General features: G+C 41.9%; 1 protein-coding gene across 2 annotated transcripts in view; it reads left to right on the forward strand.

Annotated features, from left to right (window-relative positions):
- Positions 1–19,640, forward strand: part of LOC118398724 (mitogen-activated protein kinase kinase kinase 5-like) — a 55,245-nt gene that overhangs the window by 6,485 nt on the left and 29,120 nt on the right. For both annotated transcript variants that reach the window (XR_004828677.2, XM_035794365.2), the window contains exons 2-3: positions 9,522–9,661; positions 14,810–14,833. Coding sequence is in view for 1 of the 2 variants with exons in the window: in XM_035794365.2 (XP_035650258.1) it covers positions 9,522–9,661; positions 14,810–14,833 (164 nt within the window). In the remaining variant the exon portion in view is untranslated. The remainder of the gene's footprint in view (positions 1–9,521; positions 9,662–14,809; positions 14,834–19,640) is intronic.

Here is a 19,640-nt window from a genome sequence, read left to right on the forward strand (position 1 = left end):
TGATAAATGTGTCTGTTTTTCTTAATATGTTTTGTCATTTTATATATTGTACGGTGCATTCAGAAAGTATTCAGAAAAACATTTTGTTATGTTACAGCCTTATTCTAAAATGTATTAAATCGTTTTACCACCTCATCAATCTAGACACAATAACCCATAATGACAACCTCCTTTGTCATCATGGGTTCTTTGCAACTCTGCCTAGAAGGCCAGCATCCCGGAGTCGCCTCTTCACTGTTGAAGTTGAGACTGGTGTTTTGCGGGTACTATTTAATGAAGCTGCCAGTTGAGGACTTGTGAGGCACCTGTTTCTCAAACTAGACACTAACGTACTTGTCCTCTTGCTCAGTTGTGCACCGGGGCCTCCCATTCCTCTTTCTATTCTGGTTAGAGACAGTTTGCACTGTTCTGTGAAGGGAGTAGTACACAGCGTTTTACGAGATCTTCAGTTTCTTGGCAATTTCTCGCATGGAATAGCCTTCAGAACTTTCTCAGAACAAGAATAGACTGATGAGTTTCAGAAGAAAGATCTCTGTTTCTGTCCACTTTGAGCCTGTAATCGAACCCACAAATGCTGGTGCTCCAGATATTCAACTAGTTTAAAGAAGGTCAGTTTTATTGCTTCTTCAAACAGTTTCAGCTGTGCTAACATAATTTCAAAAGGGTTTTCTAATGATCTATTAGCCTTTTAAAATGATAAACTTGGATTAGCTAACACAACTTGCCATTGGAACACAGGAGTGATGGTTGCTGATTAAAGGGGCCTCTGTACGGCTATGTAGATATTCCATACAAAATCTGCTGTTTCCAGCTACAATACTAATTTACAACACTAATAATGTCTACACTGTATTTCTGATCAATTTTATGTTATTTCAAAGGACAACAAATGTGTTTTTCTTTCAAAAACAAGGACATTTCTAAGTGACGCCAAACATTTGAACGATAGTGTATATCAGTTTAATTTACCACTGGTGAACTCCAATCAAGTTATAGAAACATCTCAAGGATAATCAATGAAACAAGATGCACCTGAGCTTAATTTGATTTATTTTGGTATTGTCCATATGTAGCTCGTTTTTGGTCACAGGTCCAGGAATGGCTGAAGAATTTCAACATTGCCTGGAACTAATGCTGCAGATAGCAATACTGGATGATTTGAAAAGCCATAATCAATCAATCAATAATATAACAATTATTTTAGCAACATTTTTAATTTACAATCTAAAGAAGCTATGAGAATAGAAAGGTTCACTACTTTTGTGAAGCATCACTGCACAGTTGAAAAATATATGGCAAATAGAAATCCAAAATGGATGATGTTGAGAGATAGATGGGAGGGGTTGAATGGAGCTGAAGGGTGGGACTAATAACAAGATAACCAATGTAAAACATACGGGGTCTGTAAAATGTATATAGGTTCAGACATTTTGTGAAATAGAACAGTTACAAATAGAAATCAAACTGGATGGACATCAGAAATAGAGGAAGGACTAAAAACAAACAAAATATAACTATTGTAAAACAGATTGTGTCTGTAAAATGTATATAAGATATGAAGGTAGAAGCCTAAGTGTTTATTGGAAGGGTGGTAGGATCTGCGGGGAATCATAAAGGTACAGTGGGGCAAAAAAGTATTTAGTCAGCCACCAATTGTGCAAGTTCTCCCACTTAAAAAGATGAGAGGCCTGTCATTTTCATCATAGGTAGTACACTTCAACTATGACAGACGAAATGAGGGAAAAAAATCCAGAAAATCACATTGTAGAATTTTTAATGAATTTATTTGCAAATTATGGTGGAAAATAAGTATTTGGTCACCTACAAACAAGCAAGATTTCTGGCTCTCACAGACCTGTAACTTCTTCTTTAAGAGGCTCCTCTGTCCTCCACTCGTTACCTGTATTAATGGCACCTGTTTGAACTTGTTATCAGTATAAAAGACACCTGTCCACAACCTCCAACAGTCACATTCCAAACTCCACTATGGCCAAGATTGGATTGGAAATGATGCCGACAATTACATTGATGGAAGCAACATTCTTTCTGTAATATTAAGCTGATCCACCCATTATTAAAAGAAAAAAAAATTTAAAAAATTTATAGAAACATCTCAAGGATGATCAATGAAACAAGATGCACCTGAGCTTAATTTGATCCATTTTAGTTTAAAGCTGTAACGTAACAAAATGTGGAAAAAAGGAAGGGGTCTGAATACTTTCCCAATGCACTGTACGTGTTTAATGTATTTCTGCAGGGCTCATCTGTAAAATACACCCTGGTCTCAGTATGACTTCCCTGTCAAAATAAAGGTTAAATAAATCAGTCCCATCAATAGATAAAGGTCAAACCACATGTTCAAGCCACATGAGGTGAGCCGGTGGTGTAGGCTTCTGTTTAAAAGGTGTAAAGGTTTTAAAGCTTTTTTACTGTATGTTGGTGTCGAGGACAACACTCTTGCGGTGACTGCCACCTGTAACTGTGCTGGGTAGAGGTATTAGTCATGTTAAAAATGATTCTGAGAACAGTATTACCTTGATATAAGTCATTGTTTATCCCCCAACTAAAGTCGCTCCACTGTGAGCTGATCTGAACCATTGACTGACTGACTAAATGTGTTTCTGTACCTCACAGCAGGGGCCCAGTGTGTGTTCCATTCAGTTTAGTTGGTCTGTTTGCCATTGTAAGAGTCTGTATCTATTACATCCCAAATCCTACCATGTAAATCTCTAGACAAGAAAGTCTGATGTTTCACCCTCACCCGTCCCCTACTAATTTCAGTTCAACCCAAAAGGAAGTACTGAACTGCAGCATCATATTCCTGGAGGGAGGTTTTCATAAAGGAAACAGTACTCTGTTGTTGTGATACAGTACATCTCTTCTGGAGGGAACACCAGTCCCCAAACAACATTCTTTAATCTCATATGATACCAAGTGGCTTTTGTATTCATTTAAATATAATATTAAATGTAAAATCAAGTTGGTGTCATTGAATAAGAGCTCATGCTATTTTGGAGAAGCACTTATAGAGTATTGGATTCAAAGGTTATCAGTCACTCTACATTACCATATAGCCTTACACATCACATTCAGTATTGATTTGACAGCCAGAGGATTCCTGCACAAGATCCTACATGCACTTTGGTCTGACCTGAAGGCTGGCTGGCGGCTGTCGTCCTCTGCTCCCATTGGTTGTCAACTAAGTTGTTTATCCATGCTCATGTGTATGGTGGCGGTCCATGTGGGCTACAGAGCATCAGGTCAGGAGAAATTGTATCACCAGCCGCACTGCTGTCCAGGGAATCCAGTCTTTATTGGAAAAATAGAGTGGTGTAGAGTGTTGGTTGATCAAAGTACTCAGTCAGGTTTGTTTTATCAGCAGTTTGGGTATGTTGGTGTCAGGTGTGCCAGCATAAGTTGGCAGTTTGGCATGGGAAGCAGTTTTTGGCTGTGGACATTGGCAGTGTTTGAGATTGATTCAGATTAATATTAGCATGATTAGGCAGTCAGTAAATAAAATAAAATAACAGTCATAACCTTTGTAATACATACATTTTATTGTATTTTTAAGTAAATATATCCAATATACCAAATAGCAGTAGGATAAATGAATGATTATTATAACCAATTGTTTTTCTACCTTAATCCATCAAACTGTAGCTGTCTCCTTCCTCCAATGTGCGCTCTCTCCTTAAAAATGTGCTCTCTCCTTAAATGCGATCCCTTTGATGCTGTAACACAATCTGTGCGTGTACTACCTTATGCATAGTTCTCTGGCCATATGTTTTGTCCGGTTTGTAAAGATGCAAGAACAATGCTAAAAGCCACCATTTCTATTGAAATGAACTACCAAATCTCATTATTGGTGAGTGTGGACATTTACAAATGAATTTGAATCTGAGACAAAGTGATGAAAACTGAAGTTGAAATCAATGCTAGGCTAGCAAACGTAAAATACACTGAGTGGACAAAACATTAAAAACACCTTCCTAATATTGAGTCCCCCCCTTTTGCCCTCAGAACTGCCTCAATTTATCGTGTCGTAAGCGTTCCAAAGGGATGCTGGCTGATGACTCCAATGCTTCCTACAGATGTGTCAAGTTGGCTCGATGTCCTTTGGGTGATGGACCGTTCTTGATGCACACGGAAAATGTTGAGCGTGAAAAAGCCAGCAGCGTTGCAGTTCTTGACAAAAACATGTGCACCTGGCACCTACTACCATACCCTGTTCAAAGGCACTTAAATATTTTGCTTTGCCCATTCACTTTCAATTCATGTTTCAATGTTCGCAAGGCTTAGAAATCATTCTTTAACCTGTCTCCTCACCATCATCCACACGGATTGAAGTGGATTTAATAAGTGACATCAATAAGGGATCATAGCTTTCACCTGGATTCACCTGGTCAGTCTATCATGGAAAGGTGTTCTTAATGTTAAGTAAACTCAGTGTATGTGTGCAAAAGCTGCACACTACAAGCAGACAGGGATGAGAGGAGAACATTGCACACCTTTAATAGAGCTATTTGAACAGTTATTGCTTTGACCGTGGATATTTGCCCAACAAATAACCGAACCCCCAAATTCCATGACCATCACAGTTATTGCATGACTTCTCAAATGTGTCTTCTTGGTGCTGTTGCCAGGTGATCTGTTCCTGGTGCTGTTGCCAGGTGATCTGTTCCTGGTGCTGTTGCCAGATGATATTTGTGTAATTGAAGGTAAATCGGATTAAGTTCATTCATTTGACAGAAAACAAATCCCTCTTGTTAAAATCAAGTTCTCTTGGTTCATTTTTTTCTTTTACAAGATGCCAATCGGGAAGTGTGAGGCTAGTTGAGGCAACTGGCAACGTAGTAAGCAGCTCCCTGTGTGTCAACCTGGATGGGATCAATTCAAATTCTGTTCTTGCACTTTCCCCCTGGGCCATGGTACTCAATCTCTGAAATATGCTAGTGTGAACAGAAACTAAAGTATCAAAAGCCGAGCATTCTTTCTGCAAGATTACTCACATTTCCTGTCGGGTTGGGGGCTTGTCTCCTTCCTCCATATTGCATTCATTTCTAAAATTAAAGTAGTATTTCTTATTTTTGGGCAGGGTTTCCAAACTGCTGAATAACCATTGTGAAAGTACCCTGCATGCTTTCCTATGTGAGTTTATTTATAGAAGCAGGCACGGCATGCTCAACTTAAACACCAATATAGTGTCTTGTTCCCTGGGTTGTTGTAGCAGAACAATACTGAACTTAATTTGGGCACTTAAACCTATTTAAGTGGTTTGGTTTCTTGGGCAAATAAACCTGATCTGAAAATAACATTACACATCTGAGTGCTTGAATTACTTTCTAGTAGCAGCTAGCAACACTTGTTGCTGTGTGAATTTAATATTAGTCCCATTTACTTTTTCTTGACTGATTGTATGACATCATGGTGCACTGATAGTTCCCTCTTCAAGTCAGCTTCTACTTGACGCCAGGAAACATAATGGCATGTGAATGGAGCACATTAAAGCAGGAAGCACCAGTGACTCGGTCAGTAATCAGGTGAAGCAGATGCCAAGCTACAGGACTGTTTTGCTAGCACAGACTGGAATATGTTCCGGGATTTTTCTGATGGCATTGAGGAGTACACCACATCAGTCACTGGCTTCATCGATAAGTCCATCAATGATGTCGTCCCAACAGTGACTGTATGTACATACCCCAACCAGAAGCCATTGATTACAGGCAACATCCGCACTCAGCTAAAGGGTAGAGCTGCCACTTTCAAGGTGCGGGACTCTAACTGGAAGCTTATAAGAAATCCCTCTATGCCCCCCGACAAACCATCAAACAGGCAATAAGATCAATATTGATCAATACAGGAATAAGATTGAATCGTACTACACCGGCTCCGACGCTCGTCAGATGTGGCAGGGCTTGCAAACTACTACAGACTACAAAGAAAACCACAGCCGCGAGCTGCCCAGTGACACGAGCCCAGCAGACGAGCTAAATTACTTTTATGCTCGCTTCGAGACAAGTAACACTGAAACATGCATGAGAGCATCAGCTGTTCCGGATGACTGTGATAGCTCGAGTAAGTAAGACCTTTAAACAGGTCAACATTCACAAGGCCGCAGGGCCAGATGGATTACCAGGACGTGTACTCCGAGCATGCGCTGACCAACTGGCAAGTGTCTTCACTGACATTTTCAACCTCTCCCTGTCGGAGTCTGTAATACCAAAATTTTTCAAGTAGACCTCCATAGTCCCAGTGCCCAAGAAAGTGAAGGTAGCCTGCCTAAATGACTACTGCTCAGTAGCACTTATGTCGGAAGCCATGAATGCATATCGCCCAAACAGATCCAGAGATGACGCATTCTCAATCGCACTCCACACTGCCCGAAGGATATACTGCTTCTCCGAGACCAGGCCCAAATCCCTGTAATTTGCTTGAAGAAAAGACTGAAATACAGAAATATATTACACCTATGTGAGAATGCTCATTGACTACAGCTCAGCTTTCAACACCATAGTGCCCACAAAGCTCATCACTAAGCTACGGACCCTGGGACTAAACACCTCCCTCTGCAACTGGATACTGGACTTCCTGACGGGCAACCCCCAGTTGGTAAGCGAAGGTAACAACACATCTGCCACGCTGATCCTCAACACTGGGGCCCCTCATGGGTGCGTGCTTAGTCCCCTCCTGTAATCCCTGTTCACCCACAACTGCATGGCCCAGCACAATTCCAACACCATCATTAAGTTTTCTGACGACTCAACAGTGGTAGGCCTGATCACCGATGGGGCTGTAGTGGAGCGGGTCGAGAGTTTCAAGTTCTTTGATGTCCACCTCACCAACAAACTATCATGGTCCAAACACACCAAGACAGTCGTGAAAAGGGCACGACAACACCTTTTCCCCCTCAGGAGACTGAAAAGATTTGCCATTGGTCTCCAGATCCTCAAATTTATACAGCTCCACCATCGAGAGCATCCTGACCAGTTGCATCACCGCCTGTTATGGCAACAGCTCGGCATCCGACCGTAAGGCACCACAAAGGGTACTGCGTACAGCCCAGCATATCACTGGGGCCAAGCGTCCTGCCATCCATGACCTATATACTAGGCAGTGTTAGAGGAAGGCCCAAAAAATGGTCAAAGACTCAAGTCACCCAACTCATAGACTGTTCTCTCTGCTACCGCACGATAGGCTGTACCGGAGCGCCAAGTCTAGGTCTTGCTTAATCAACAATTAATCAAATGGCCACCCGGACAATTTACATTGAGGGGAGTACCATCCTTCTTAGTGAATTTTCATAATTCCAAATAATTGATTAAAACACACTGTTTTGCAATGAAGGTCTACGGTAGCTTCAACAGCACTCTGTAGGGGAGCACCATGATGTAGCCGGAGGACAGCTAGTTTCCGTCCTCATCTGGGTACATTGACTTCAATACAAAACCTAGGTTACTCATGGTCCTCTTCCACTTCCATAGACTTATACAGTAATAATGACAACTTCCAGAGGACATCCTCCAACCTATCAGAGCTCTTGCAGCATGAAATGACATGATGTCCACCCAATCAAAGGATCCGAGAATGAATCTTGTACTGAAAGCATAAGCAACTTAATAGAACTGCAGTGCATAAAATGTGGTGAGTAGTTGACTCAAAGAGAGCAAAAGACAATAGTTGAACAAATGTATTTCTTTAAAAATTAAGGAGAAGCAAGAGAGAGAGAGCTATATTTCATAATATTTTTCCCCACTTTCACTTATCTAGTGAATGCAGCTATCTAATTTAGCCTATTCAAACACCCGGCTCAAACAGAGAGGGATGCTATATTAGCTATCTGGCCATGGCTATCCAACACTGGAACTCTTCCAATTCAAGGTAAGCTTGACTTGGAATTTTTGCCACCGGGGCCCGTCGGTGTAACTGCTAAACTGCTTGCTGAGTGTACATTGTAGCGGGTTTACTAACCCGTTAGTTCTTGTAGCTATGTTGACTAGCTATGACGTTAGCTAATATAATGACAATGATGTAAGCTGTGTGTAGCGGTTATGGAATGAAGGTTTTGGCTTGGAAAGTAGTTTTTGCCTGTTCACAGATAGAGGTTTTGTGCACTGAAGTTCACAAGCGAAGGGAAAAGGAGAGAGGAGAGAGCGTAGATGCGAGAAGGAATTCTACCACGAGCAAAACGATCATGCTGTTTGTATGTGGCTGCTATGTAAGTGAACTGTGTGTGCATGTGATCAGGGGTGTGGTGTGTTCATTCTGCCAATTCTGTTGAAAAACGTTTCTTAAAACGGAAGCAAACAGGGATAAACATACCTGAATTGATCCAATAGATACTCTCATTTGCAACTGTTGGACTAATGATTACACTCTATATATATATTTTTTTACCTTTATTTAACGAGGCAAGTCAGTTAGGAACAAATACTGATTTACAATGACGACCCTGCTTTGTTCAGGGGCAGAACGACAGATTTTTACCCTGTCAGCTCAGGGATTTAGATCTAGCAACCTTTCGGTTACAGGCCTGCCGCCCCAGGTAGCTGGGGGAATAGAATATAGTCATTCAATATGCTGTAATAGAAATAAGGCCATGCTCATTAAAAAAAATCATCCTCCCTCGTCACCGACCGCCACTGTCTACCACGTTTTCCATATGTCTATATGTTCCTAAATCATAATTAATGTAAGCTAATATTTGCCTTGGCTCAAATCTAATCTTATATAAGGCAGAAGTTTCCAAGGAGAGCCTACCCCACCCATTTTAAGCCAGGCTGTCTTCGCTGGGACCTTTCTTTGTGTCACTACACAGCAGCAGACACACCACATTAAAATAGATTGCCTATTTGCTTTGATGATCCTTTTGGCATTGGCTGTCTTGTGTGGACGTTTGGTTCTCAGTGAGTGAGACTAGCGTTGGGTCTGCAGTGGACTGGAACCCAGGATATGCAGTGAAAGGGCGCTCCATTGGAAAGGATCACAAGCTCTATGTAATGTGTATGTTAACATGGAAGGGGGAACTTGGAAGCACATGAAAAGGTGGAGTGGGTCTGTTAAATGTTCTCTTTCTGGAGAACACTGTCATTACAGAACACTGAAGCACCGTTTTAGCCCACTTTTATTTGTGCTGTTATCAGTCAGTGGTACCAGAGGGACTTCTGTAAAAACCACACCCCAACCACACCCCATACTTCTGTAAAAACCACACCCAATACCAGACAATGTTATTTTGACCTTTTCTTTTGGAAGATTTTGTGATGTCACAGTCTGGTCCAAAAATGACAATTTGGGCAAATTGAAGATCCTACTCCAAAACAACTGTACAGGCATTATTGTCCCATCAGGAAGCATCAATCTCATCTTATTTCATTTGACACTTAAACAAATTGGTAAATGTGAAAAAACTATATAGTAGGCTACAATACATTATAGGCATAACATACTCTATGTTATACTGTAGACTTAGGTACAGTTGTTCAGTGTTAAGCCGACTCACAGGCTATCTCTGTCCCTCACAGACATAGCTGTGGTGGAGATGACGGACGCTTTCCGCCAGCCCTCCCTGTTCTACCACCTGGGTGTGAGGGAGAGCTTCAGTATGGCCAACAACATCATCCTGTACTGTGACACCAACTCTGACTCGCTTCAGTCCCTGCAGGTAAGCTGTGTGGTTCACACGCGCTCTCGCACACACTCAGGCATGCACACATGCCTTACATAAACATATCTGCAGCCTGTCCGCCTTTTTTCCTCATCACTTTGTCCATACTTTAATCAATTTAATGTTTCCACAATGGATGTAATGTAATACGGTTCATCGGGTTAATGACAAAGTCTATATTTAGAATCTGAGTGGGGAACCTGTAATAGCTGTCATTGCTGTTGTAGTGCCAGTTCAACACATTAGTTATTTGTTTGAAGGGAGATGCATTTACACCTAGACAGGAAATGGTGTGTTTCATGAAAAGGAAAGGAGACATTAGGCCTATGTAAAATAGCATCTGACAGAGGAAAAACAATCCCCTTTATATGCATTTAGCCGTCTAGTCTTATAAAAGAGCATTTCGTAGACCGGGAAATGTCATTGATAGACTGACTCATTTTCTTGCATTTGCAGAAGAGGTTTGCATGTGTATCAATTTTGGTGTTGTCTGTGCCCTTGGGCTGGAGTCCTCAGGTGATGTACAGTTGAATAAACATCAGCCTAAACTGGTTTGCAAAGTGAGAGAGCCCTTGCAGCTGCAATGGAATCCCCTAACAAATCACACCAACAACAACACACAGGCTTGCAAATTAGAGAATGGGGGAGGGGAGACTGGTTTCCTGTGCATACATTGCCTTCAGAAAGTATTCACACCCCTTGAACTTTTCCACATTTTGTTGTGATACAGCATGAATTTAAAATAGATTAAATTGAGATTTTGTGTCTCTGGCCTACACAAAATACCCCATAATGTCAGTGGAATGATGTTTTTAGAAATGAATACAAAATTAAAAGTTAATAAGCATTCAACCACTTTGTTATGGCAAGCCCAAATATGTTCAAGAGTAGAAATTTGCTTAATATGTCAAATAAAAAGTTGCATGGACTCACTCTGTGTACAATAGTGTTTTTTTTTGTCAAAGTCCAGACCTGAATCCAATCGAGAATCTGTGGAAAGAACTGAAAACTGCTGTTCACAAATGCTCTCCATCCAACCTCACTGAGCTCGAGCTGTTTTGCAAGGAGGAATGGGAAAAAATGTCAGTCTCTCGATGTGAAAAACTGATAGAGACATACCCCAAGCGACTTATAGCTGTAATCGCAGCAAAAGGTGGCGCTACAAAGTATTAACTTAAGGGGGCTGAATAATTTTGCACGCCCAATTTTTCAGTTTTTGATTTGTTAAAAAAGTTTGAAATATCCAATAAATGTTGTTCCACTTCATGATTGTGTCCCACTTGTTGTTGATTCTTCACAAAAAAATACAGTTTTATATCTTTATGTTTGAAGCCTGAAATGTGGCAAAGGGTCGCAAAGTTCAAGGGGGCCGAATACTTTCACAAGGCACTGTAGTAGCTACTATCTTGTCTCATCGCTACAACTCCCGTACGGGCTCGGGAGAGACGAAGGTTGAAAGTCATGCGTCCTCCGATACGCAACCCAACCAAACCGCACTGCTTCTTAACGCTGCGCGCATCCAACCCGGAAGCCAGCCGCACCAATGTGTCGGAGGAACCTTGGCTAGCGTGCACTGCGCTCGGCCCGCCACAGGAGTCGCTGGTGCGCGGTGAGACAAGGATATCCCTATCGGTCAACCCCTCCCTAACCCGGGCGACGCTAGGCCAATTGTGCTTCGCCCCACGGACCTCCCGGAACCCAGAGTCTCTGATGGCACAGCTGGCGCTGTAGTACAGCGCCCTTAACCACTGCGCCACCCGGGAGACCTACAATAATAGTGTTTAACATTATTTTTGAATGACTACCTAACCTCTGTACCCCACAAATACAGATAATTGTAAGGTCCCTCAGTCAAGCAGTGCATTTCAAACACAGATTCAACCACAAAGACCAGGGAAGTTTTCCAATGTCTTGCAAAGAAGGGCACCTATTGGTACAGTGGCGGTCGGTATAGTTTAAGATGGACGATCATTATTTTTGGGAGAATGGCCTTATTTCTATTACACCAAATTGGATGACTGTCAGTCAATGTAACATCGGTAGGTTTAGGCTACTAAATGATACTCAATTGTTCCCTATACCTATCATGAGGTTGCTACAACCTAGCCAATGAATTAAAGTTTACAACGTAGGTGCACACAGGTCGAGGGGAAAATTTGAGGGGATGGACAAACAATGACACATTCAATACCGCCTTGGACAGTCTTGCCTGCATCTAGCTTACCTAGGGTGTAATCATTAGTCCAACAGTTGAATACAAGAGTTTCTATAGGACAAATTCAGGTATGTTTATCCCCGTTGCGTTCTGTTGCTTCCGTTTAAAAAAAAAGTTTTTCAACAGAATCGGTGGAATGAATACACCCCTGATCACGCACCACATGTAAACATTCATTCTCTGATCCTTTGATTGGGTGGACAACATGTCAGTTCATGCTGCAAGAGCTCTGACAGGTTGGAGGATGTCCTCCGGATGTTGTCATAATTAATGTGTAAGTCAATGGAATGCGGTGAGAACCATGAGCCTCCTAGATTTTGTATTGAAGTCAATGTACCCAGAGGAGGACAGAAGCTAGCTGTCCTCCGGCTACACCATGGTGCTACCCTACAGTCCTGTTGAGACAACTGTAGACCATTATTGCAAAACCGTGTGTTTTAATCAATTATTTGGTGAGGTGAATATATTTTGTTTAGTTTTATCTAAAAAGGATAATAACATTTGAAATGTTTCACTATTTTTATGAAATTCACTGAGGAGGATGGTCCTCCCCTTCATCCTCTGAGGAGCCTCCACTAGTACACTGAACAACAATTTGAACACAACATTTAAAGTGTTGGTCCCCTGTTTCATGACCTGAAATAAAAGATCCCAGACATTTTCCATACGCACAAAAAGCGGTTTGCTGATGTCAATGTTGTGAACAGAGTGCCCCGTAGTGGCGGTGGGGTTATGGTATGGGCAGGCATAAGTAACGGACATCAAACATAATTGCATTTTATCATTGGCAATTTGAAAGCACAGAGATACAGTAACGAGATCCTGAGGTACATTGTCGTGTCATTCATCCTCAGCCATCATCTCATGTTTTATGGCTGCATGTCGAAGGATCTATGCACAATTCCTGAAAATGCTGAACATTTCCCAGTTCTTCCATGGCCTGCATACTCACCAGACAGGTCACCAATTGAGCATGTTTGGGATGCTCTGGATCAACGTGTACGACAGCGTGTTCCAATTCTGCCAATATCCAGCAGCTACGCACAGCCATTGAAGAGGAGTAGGACAACATTCCACAGGCCACAACCAACAGCCTGATCAACTCTATGTGAAGGAGGTGTGTCACACAGCATGAGGCAAATGGTGGTCACACCAGATACTGACTGGTTTTCTGATTCACGTCCCTACATTTTTTAAGGTATCTTTGACCAACTGAAATTAACACGAGGGGGACAGAGAGCTGGTTTCGAGCGCAGGGCGCAGCAGGTTTTTTAATGATCAAGGACCACAGGAGGAGGCAGTTAGCTGGGTCCAGGGGCAGGCAGCAAGTCATACACAGGGGGTCCAAAAGGAAACAGTACAGGCAGGGAAAAGGCTAGTAACGTCGTCCGGGAGATCATGAAATAAGTGAATAACAGGAAATCCGATAAAGTACAAAGGCTAAAGTACAGGCAGGGAATAGGAAAAAGGCGTCGTTAATTTTTGCTGGCCTGCCTATCATACACAGGAGGAGTAATGCCGGGAAAAACAGAGCTCCAAAGAGAACTGTGTCAAAAACAAACAATATTTCACAAAGATGTGGTGCAAAGAACTGAACTAAATAGTGTGTGTAAATGACATACAGGTGTGGGAACAGGTGATCAGAATTCAGGTGATTGGGATCTGGAGAGTGAGCTGCAGGGGATCTATGTGTGTGAGTGTGGGCTGGAAAGTGAGCTGCGTTCAGGGGATCTACGTGTATGAGAGTGTGAGTTGGAAGCAGACATTACACCAAAATATGCATATCTATATTCCCAGTCATGTTAAATCCATAGATTAGGGCCTAATGAAGCACCATGAGACCAATGGTGACTTTAAAACGGTTACAGAGTTTAATGGCTGTGATGGGGGAAAAATTTGGATGGATCAACAACATTGTAGTTACTCCACAATACAAACTAAAATGACAGAGTGAAAAGAAAGAAGCCTGTGGAGAATAAAACATATTCTAAAACATGCATCCTGTTTGCAATAAGGCACTAAAGTAAAACTGCAAAACAAAACAAAACAAACACAACACATCATTATTCACAAGTACCACTATTCATATGTTCAAGCATAGGATAAAAATAAACAGAATAGAGCTAAGCACATCCTAGAGGAAAACCTGGTTCAGTCTGCTTTCCAACAGACACTGGGAGACTAATTCACCTTTAAGCAGGACAATAGCCTAAAACACAAGGTCATATATACACTGGAGATGCTTACCAAGATGACCTTGAATGTTCCTGAGTGGCCTGCAGAAATCAAGATACACCACACACACTCTTATAACCTGCAATGCTCTGACATTGACATTGCCATAAAAAAAAGCATTGCAATATTTTGAAATGGTCGTAGAATCCTCAAAGAATAACCTCTTCAATGAATAGGTAATCAAATAAGCAAAGTGTACCTTTTTAAAATAAATATTATGTCTGCAATCTTGACGAACTGCCCTCCATCTCCACCTGCCTACACTTTGACTCCCTGCTGTAAAAATAAATGACTTTCTGTAGTGGTTTTACCCTTATTGAAGGTTAAGAGTAACAATGGCTGTTAACCTTTTATCAAATGTTTAGAATAGCTCCTTAAGAGCCTGAGGTTCAACCTCTTTTGAATTAAAGTGCCTTTTCCCACATATAACATTTCCATGGTTGTTTGCTGGCACTTACACTAGCCTATAGTATGACACTGCAAAAATAAGTGCTAGTGAGACTGTATCAGCATTTCTACTGGTTCTGTTTACAACTACAGGTGTCCATTTATAGCAGGAGTCCATTGATGATGGAAAGATGGCGCTAGTCAATAAACCATGACCAGTGTAATGTTTCAATGATTTTCTACATCAGCTTTGCAAACTCACTTTCTCACCACAATACAGTATTGACATTTCTCTTTTTCTTTTGCAGGATATTATTTGCCAGAAGAACACTGTAAGTGCACAAACTTCTCTCTCTATTTCAAAGCTGTTAGAAGCAAACCTCTCGTTTATTTCTTGCACCTTTCCTGTGTGAAAGTAAGTGCAATAAACAGTTGGTTTTTTTCACGGCAGCATTCAGCAACACAGCATTGTCTGCCACCATCAGTCCATTTTAATTATCCAATTCAGTATCCCTCTAGTTTGGCTTTGTGCATTCTGCTTTGTGTACAGTAAACTAAAGCATTTTCCCTTACTCAGAGATTATTCCAGGATAGCTTTACTTGGTTGACAGGCAGCCTTATTATCAGGGTGACTGGGCAATGTGATGTGGAAAGCAGCGAGAGAATGAGTTCACTTTCAATTTCACCTCTCATTTTCGATTTCCTGGGTCTGTGCTGTGCCGACACAGCAGTGGTTTAAGCTCCCCCGTCTGTAACACAGTGTCTGCCACTCCTGCCCAGTGATAGCTAGGGCAGACAAGGAGACAACACACAGTCTGGCTGGCTTTCTTATACAGAATAATAGGATATGGTGACATTGATGCACTGTGACATGAGGGGGGAAAAACTGTAAGGTGTTGAAGCAAAGGCATGGACAGGGAGCCTCCTGAGCAGCTGGCCTAAGTGGCTTTATGGAGTGGAATAAGGTGGGTTGTGCTCTAGGAAAGAGGTTGATGGCTGATCTGTGTGTGGCGACAGAGCTTCGGGAGGAGGACTGATTACTGCATTAGAGTGAGAATGCTCTACTGCACTCCATGACTGACTATCTCTCTCCATCTGAATCTACACACCACTTTCTTCTCCTTTGCTCTGAGAAAACAAACACACTCTGCCACAGACAGATATGACACATTAGTGGCACTCTGACCTCGTCACACACACACACACACACACACACACACACACACACACACACACACACACACACACACACACACACACACACACACACACACACACACACACACACACACACACACACACACACACACACGCACACGCACACGCACACGCACACACACACACACGCACACGCACACACACACACTACTTAGTCCCGTCTACCCCTCCCCCTTTAAATGAATGGGTTCATCCCATGCTGCCTGACTGGGAGATAACTCCTTAATTACTGTAACATGCAAACACTCTGGCTTCATCCCAAATGGCACGTTATCTATTCCCTTTATAGTGCACTACTTTTGACTGCACCCTTATGTAGGACAATGGTGTGATGTAGGACATATCCCTCGTGTTCTGTCCCTGTGCTCCTTTTGTTGTTTTTGGGACCTGTGTGTCACCTACCCTCAGAGACTTGCTGCTGAGGTGAGAAGCATCCAGCTACAGATTATGTGCACTAACGCGGCCTGGTCTGCGAACCTCAGTGCGCATGTGTGCATCTTAGATGGTATTTGTGTGTCTCAGATTGTATGTGCGCGCACAACCTGTAGATGCTTGTTGGTCACCTGTGTTGCGTGAGTCAGTAGCTTTGTTCCAGGGCGTCAGTGTGCTACGCATATACCAGTCACGCACTTGCTCTGGTCCAGGGTGTTATATTAACTACTGTTGCTTCTGCAGCTAGTACATACTAGCTAGCTAGCTAGTACACACTAAGCTTCATTACATCAACTTCATTACATTTTTCTACAGTACCAAGCCTATTATTCATTGTCTTCATGCCTTAATTTTAAAGGGTAACGCACCATCCTTTCTGGCACTATTAGACCTGTCTGAGTTCGTATGCTGACTCTCACAGTGTCTGTGTCATGAAAAGGTATCTGCTGGAGCCAGACCCTATTGGCTGCAATAGATCCAGCAGACACCTTATCAGTGGAAAAGTGGAAGAAAATTGTTTTACAAATGTCAGAATTTATGAAATATAAAACACTAATATACAGTATCTTGATTACATAAGTATTCAACAGTACCACAGATGCTGTGAGACATACAAGATGAGACAGGATATTGAATGGTGCCAGAGAGGATGGCGCATTTCCGCCCCCAGCAGGACAGTTGGTGAATTTACAGCGCTAGCTAGTAGCACAGACAAAAGTGTTTAGTTGTCAGTGTCTTTGCTAGTAGTACTAGGTAGCTGGCTAGTGCTACTAGCTAGCAGGTAGCTAACTGGCGCTACTAGATAGCCACGAGTTAGCTAGTAGTGCTAGCTAGGTTGTGAGAGCTAAAGCACAAGCACAAGCAACAGTGGTTGCAGTGGTTGCTTGGTTGTAGTGATATATATATATATATACCTCCTGCAGGGAGAAACTTTGTAGCGGGGCAGGGGGAAAGAGGGAGAAGCGCCAGGGCTAGCTGCATTAGAAGGGGTGAGAGATGAGGAAATGTTGGACGGGCAAGGAGGCATGGCCGAGTCAAATATGAATCCTGACTGTGGTGATTAAAGAGCTCAGCCATGTGCTTCTTGTCAGTAACAACCACATCATCAACATTAAGGGACATGGACAGCTGTGAGGAGGAGGGTTTATTTTCCAGGTCTTTAACCATTTTACTGATATTCTTGGGGTTAGACCCACAGAGAGAGAACTGCTCCTTAAAGTAACTGACTTTGGCCTTCCGGATAGCCTGAGTGCGCTTATTTCTCATTTGCCTGAAAGAGAGCCAGTCAGCCTGAGTATGCGTGTGCCGAGCCTTTCACCACTTGTTATGGCAAGCCTAAATACGTTCAGGGGTAGAAATGTGCTTAATAAGTTGCATGGACTCCCTCTGTGTGTAATAATAGTGTTTAACATTATTTTTTAATGTTTTTTTATACCTTATCTCCGTACCCCACACATGCAATTATCTGTAAGGCCCCTTAGTCGAGCAGTGAACACAGATTCAAACACAGATTCAACTACAAAGACCAGGGAGGTTTTCCAATGCAAAGAAGGGCACCTATTGATAGATGGGTAAAAAAAGCATACATTGAATATCCCTTTGAGCATGGTGAAGTTATTAATTACACATTGGAAGATACAGGCGCCCTTCCTAACTCAGTTGACGGAGAGGATGGAAACCGTTCAGAGATTTCACCATGAGGCCAATGGTGTCTTTAACACAGTTGCAGAGCTTAATGGCTGTGATAGGAGAAAACTAAGGATGGATCAACAACATTGTAGTTACTCCAAAATACTAACCTAATTGACAGAGTGAAAAGAAGGAAGCCTGTACAGAATACAAATATTCCAAAACATGCATCCCATTTGCAATAAGGCACGAAAGTAAAACTGGCAAAAAAATAGCTTAGAAATTAACTTTATGTCCTGAATACAAAGTGTTGTATTTGTGACAAAACAAACACAACACATCACTACTCATATTATACTCATATTTTCAAACATGGTGGTGGCTGTATCGTGTGATGGGTATGCTTGTCATCGGGAAGGACTAGGGAATTCTTAGGATAAAAATAAGCACAAACAAAATCCTAGAGGAAAGCCTGGTTCCGTCTTCTTTCCAACAGACACTGGGAGACACATTCACCTTTCAGCAGGACAATAACCTAAAACACAAGGCCAAATATACACTGGATTTGCTTACCAAGATGGCATTGAATGTTCCTGAGTGGCCTAGTTACAGTTTTTACTTAAATCTGCTTGAAAATCTATGGCAAGACTTGAAAATGGCAATGATCAACAACCAATTTGACAGTGCTTGAATAATTTTTTAAAAGAGAAATGTGCAAATATTGTACAATCCAGGTGTGCAAAGCTCTCAGAGACTTACCCAGAAAGACTCGCAGCTGTCATCGATGCCATAAGGGATTCTAACATGTATTGACTCAGGGTGTTGAATACTTATGTAATCAAGATACTGTATATTAGTGTTTTATATTTCATAAATTCTGACATTTGTAAAACAATTTTCTTCCACTTTTACATGATAGAGTATTTTGTGTAAATCATTAACAAAATATGACAATTAAATCCATTTGAATCCCACTTTATAACACAACAAAATGTTTAAAAAGTCAAAGGGTGTGAATACTTTCTGAAAGCACTGTAGTTAAGCTAGCTAACTCTCCCAACTTTGACCATGATGATACTAACACACTAATATAATGCCCTGGACCAGAGCTAGTGCGCCGTCTGCTATGTGCGTAGCACACTGATGCCCTAGAACATGTCGAGAGTTCAGGTTGCACGCACACATACCAACTGAGACGTGAAAATACAATTTGAGACGCATGTGCTGTCACGTTCTGACCTTAGTTCCTTTGTATTTGTCTGTGTTTTAGTATGGGGTGGGCAGTCTATGTTTGTTTTTCTATGTTGGTTTTTGAGTTCGGCCTAGTATGGTTCTCAATCAGAGGCAGCTGTCAATTGTTGTCCCTGATTGAGAATCATACTTAGGTAGCCTGGGTTTCACTTTTGGTTTGTGGGTGTTTGTTTCCTTGTGAGTGCTTGGGCCACACGGTACACTTTCGGTTTTGTATATTTCACGTTTATTATTTTGTTCCAGTGTTCAGTTGTGTTTTTGATTAAATCAATATGGACACTTACCACGCTGCGTTTTGGTCCGATTCTTACTCCTCCTCAGACGAAGAGGAGGAAATCCGTTACATGTGCTTTGCGATTCGCAGACCAGGCTGCATCAACGAGCATAATCTGCAGTTGGATGCTTCTCATTGGCTGACGTTGCCAGGGAGAAGGACAGTCTCAATGGCACCGAGCAATTAAAACATTTATAAATGTGTGATGTGTTGTCATCATGTAATCCGCTAGGGCATGAATCACGCAGTGTGTGTAGCTCAATATAGGGTAGGATGTTGTAATCTGTGTCTGCATCTAACGGTGACAAGCCATCACAGGTTATTTTGGAAAGATG

The sequence above is a fragment of the Oncorhynchus keta genome, chromosome 19 (assembly GCF_023373465.1).
Source record: "Oncorhynchus keta strain PuntledgeMale-10-30-2019 chromosome 19, Oket_V2, whole genome shotgun sequence".
Classification (NCBI taxonomy): Eukaryota; Metazoa; Chordata; class Actinopteri; order Salmoniformes; family Salmonidae; genus Oncorhynchus; species Oncorhynchus keta.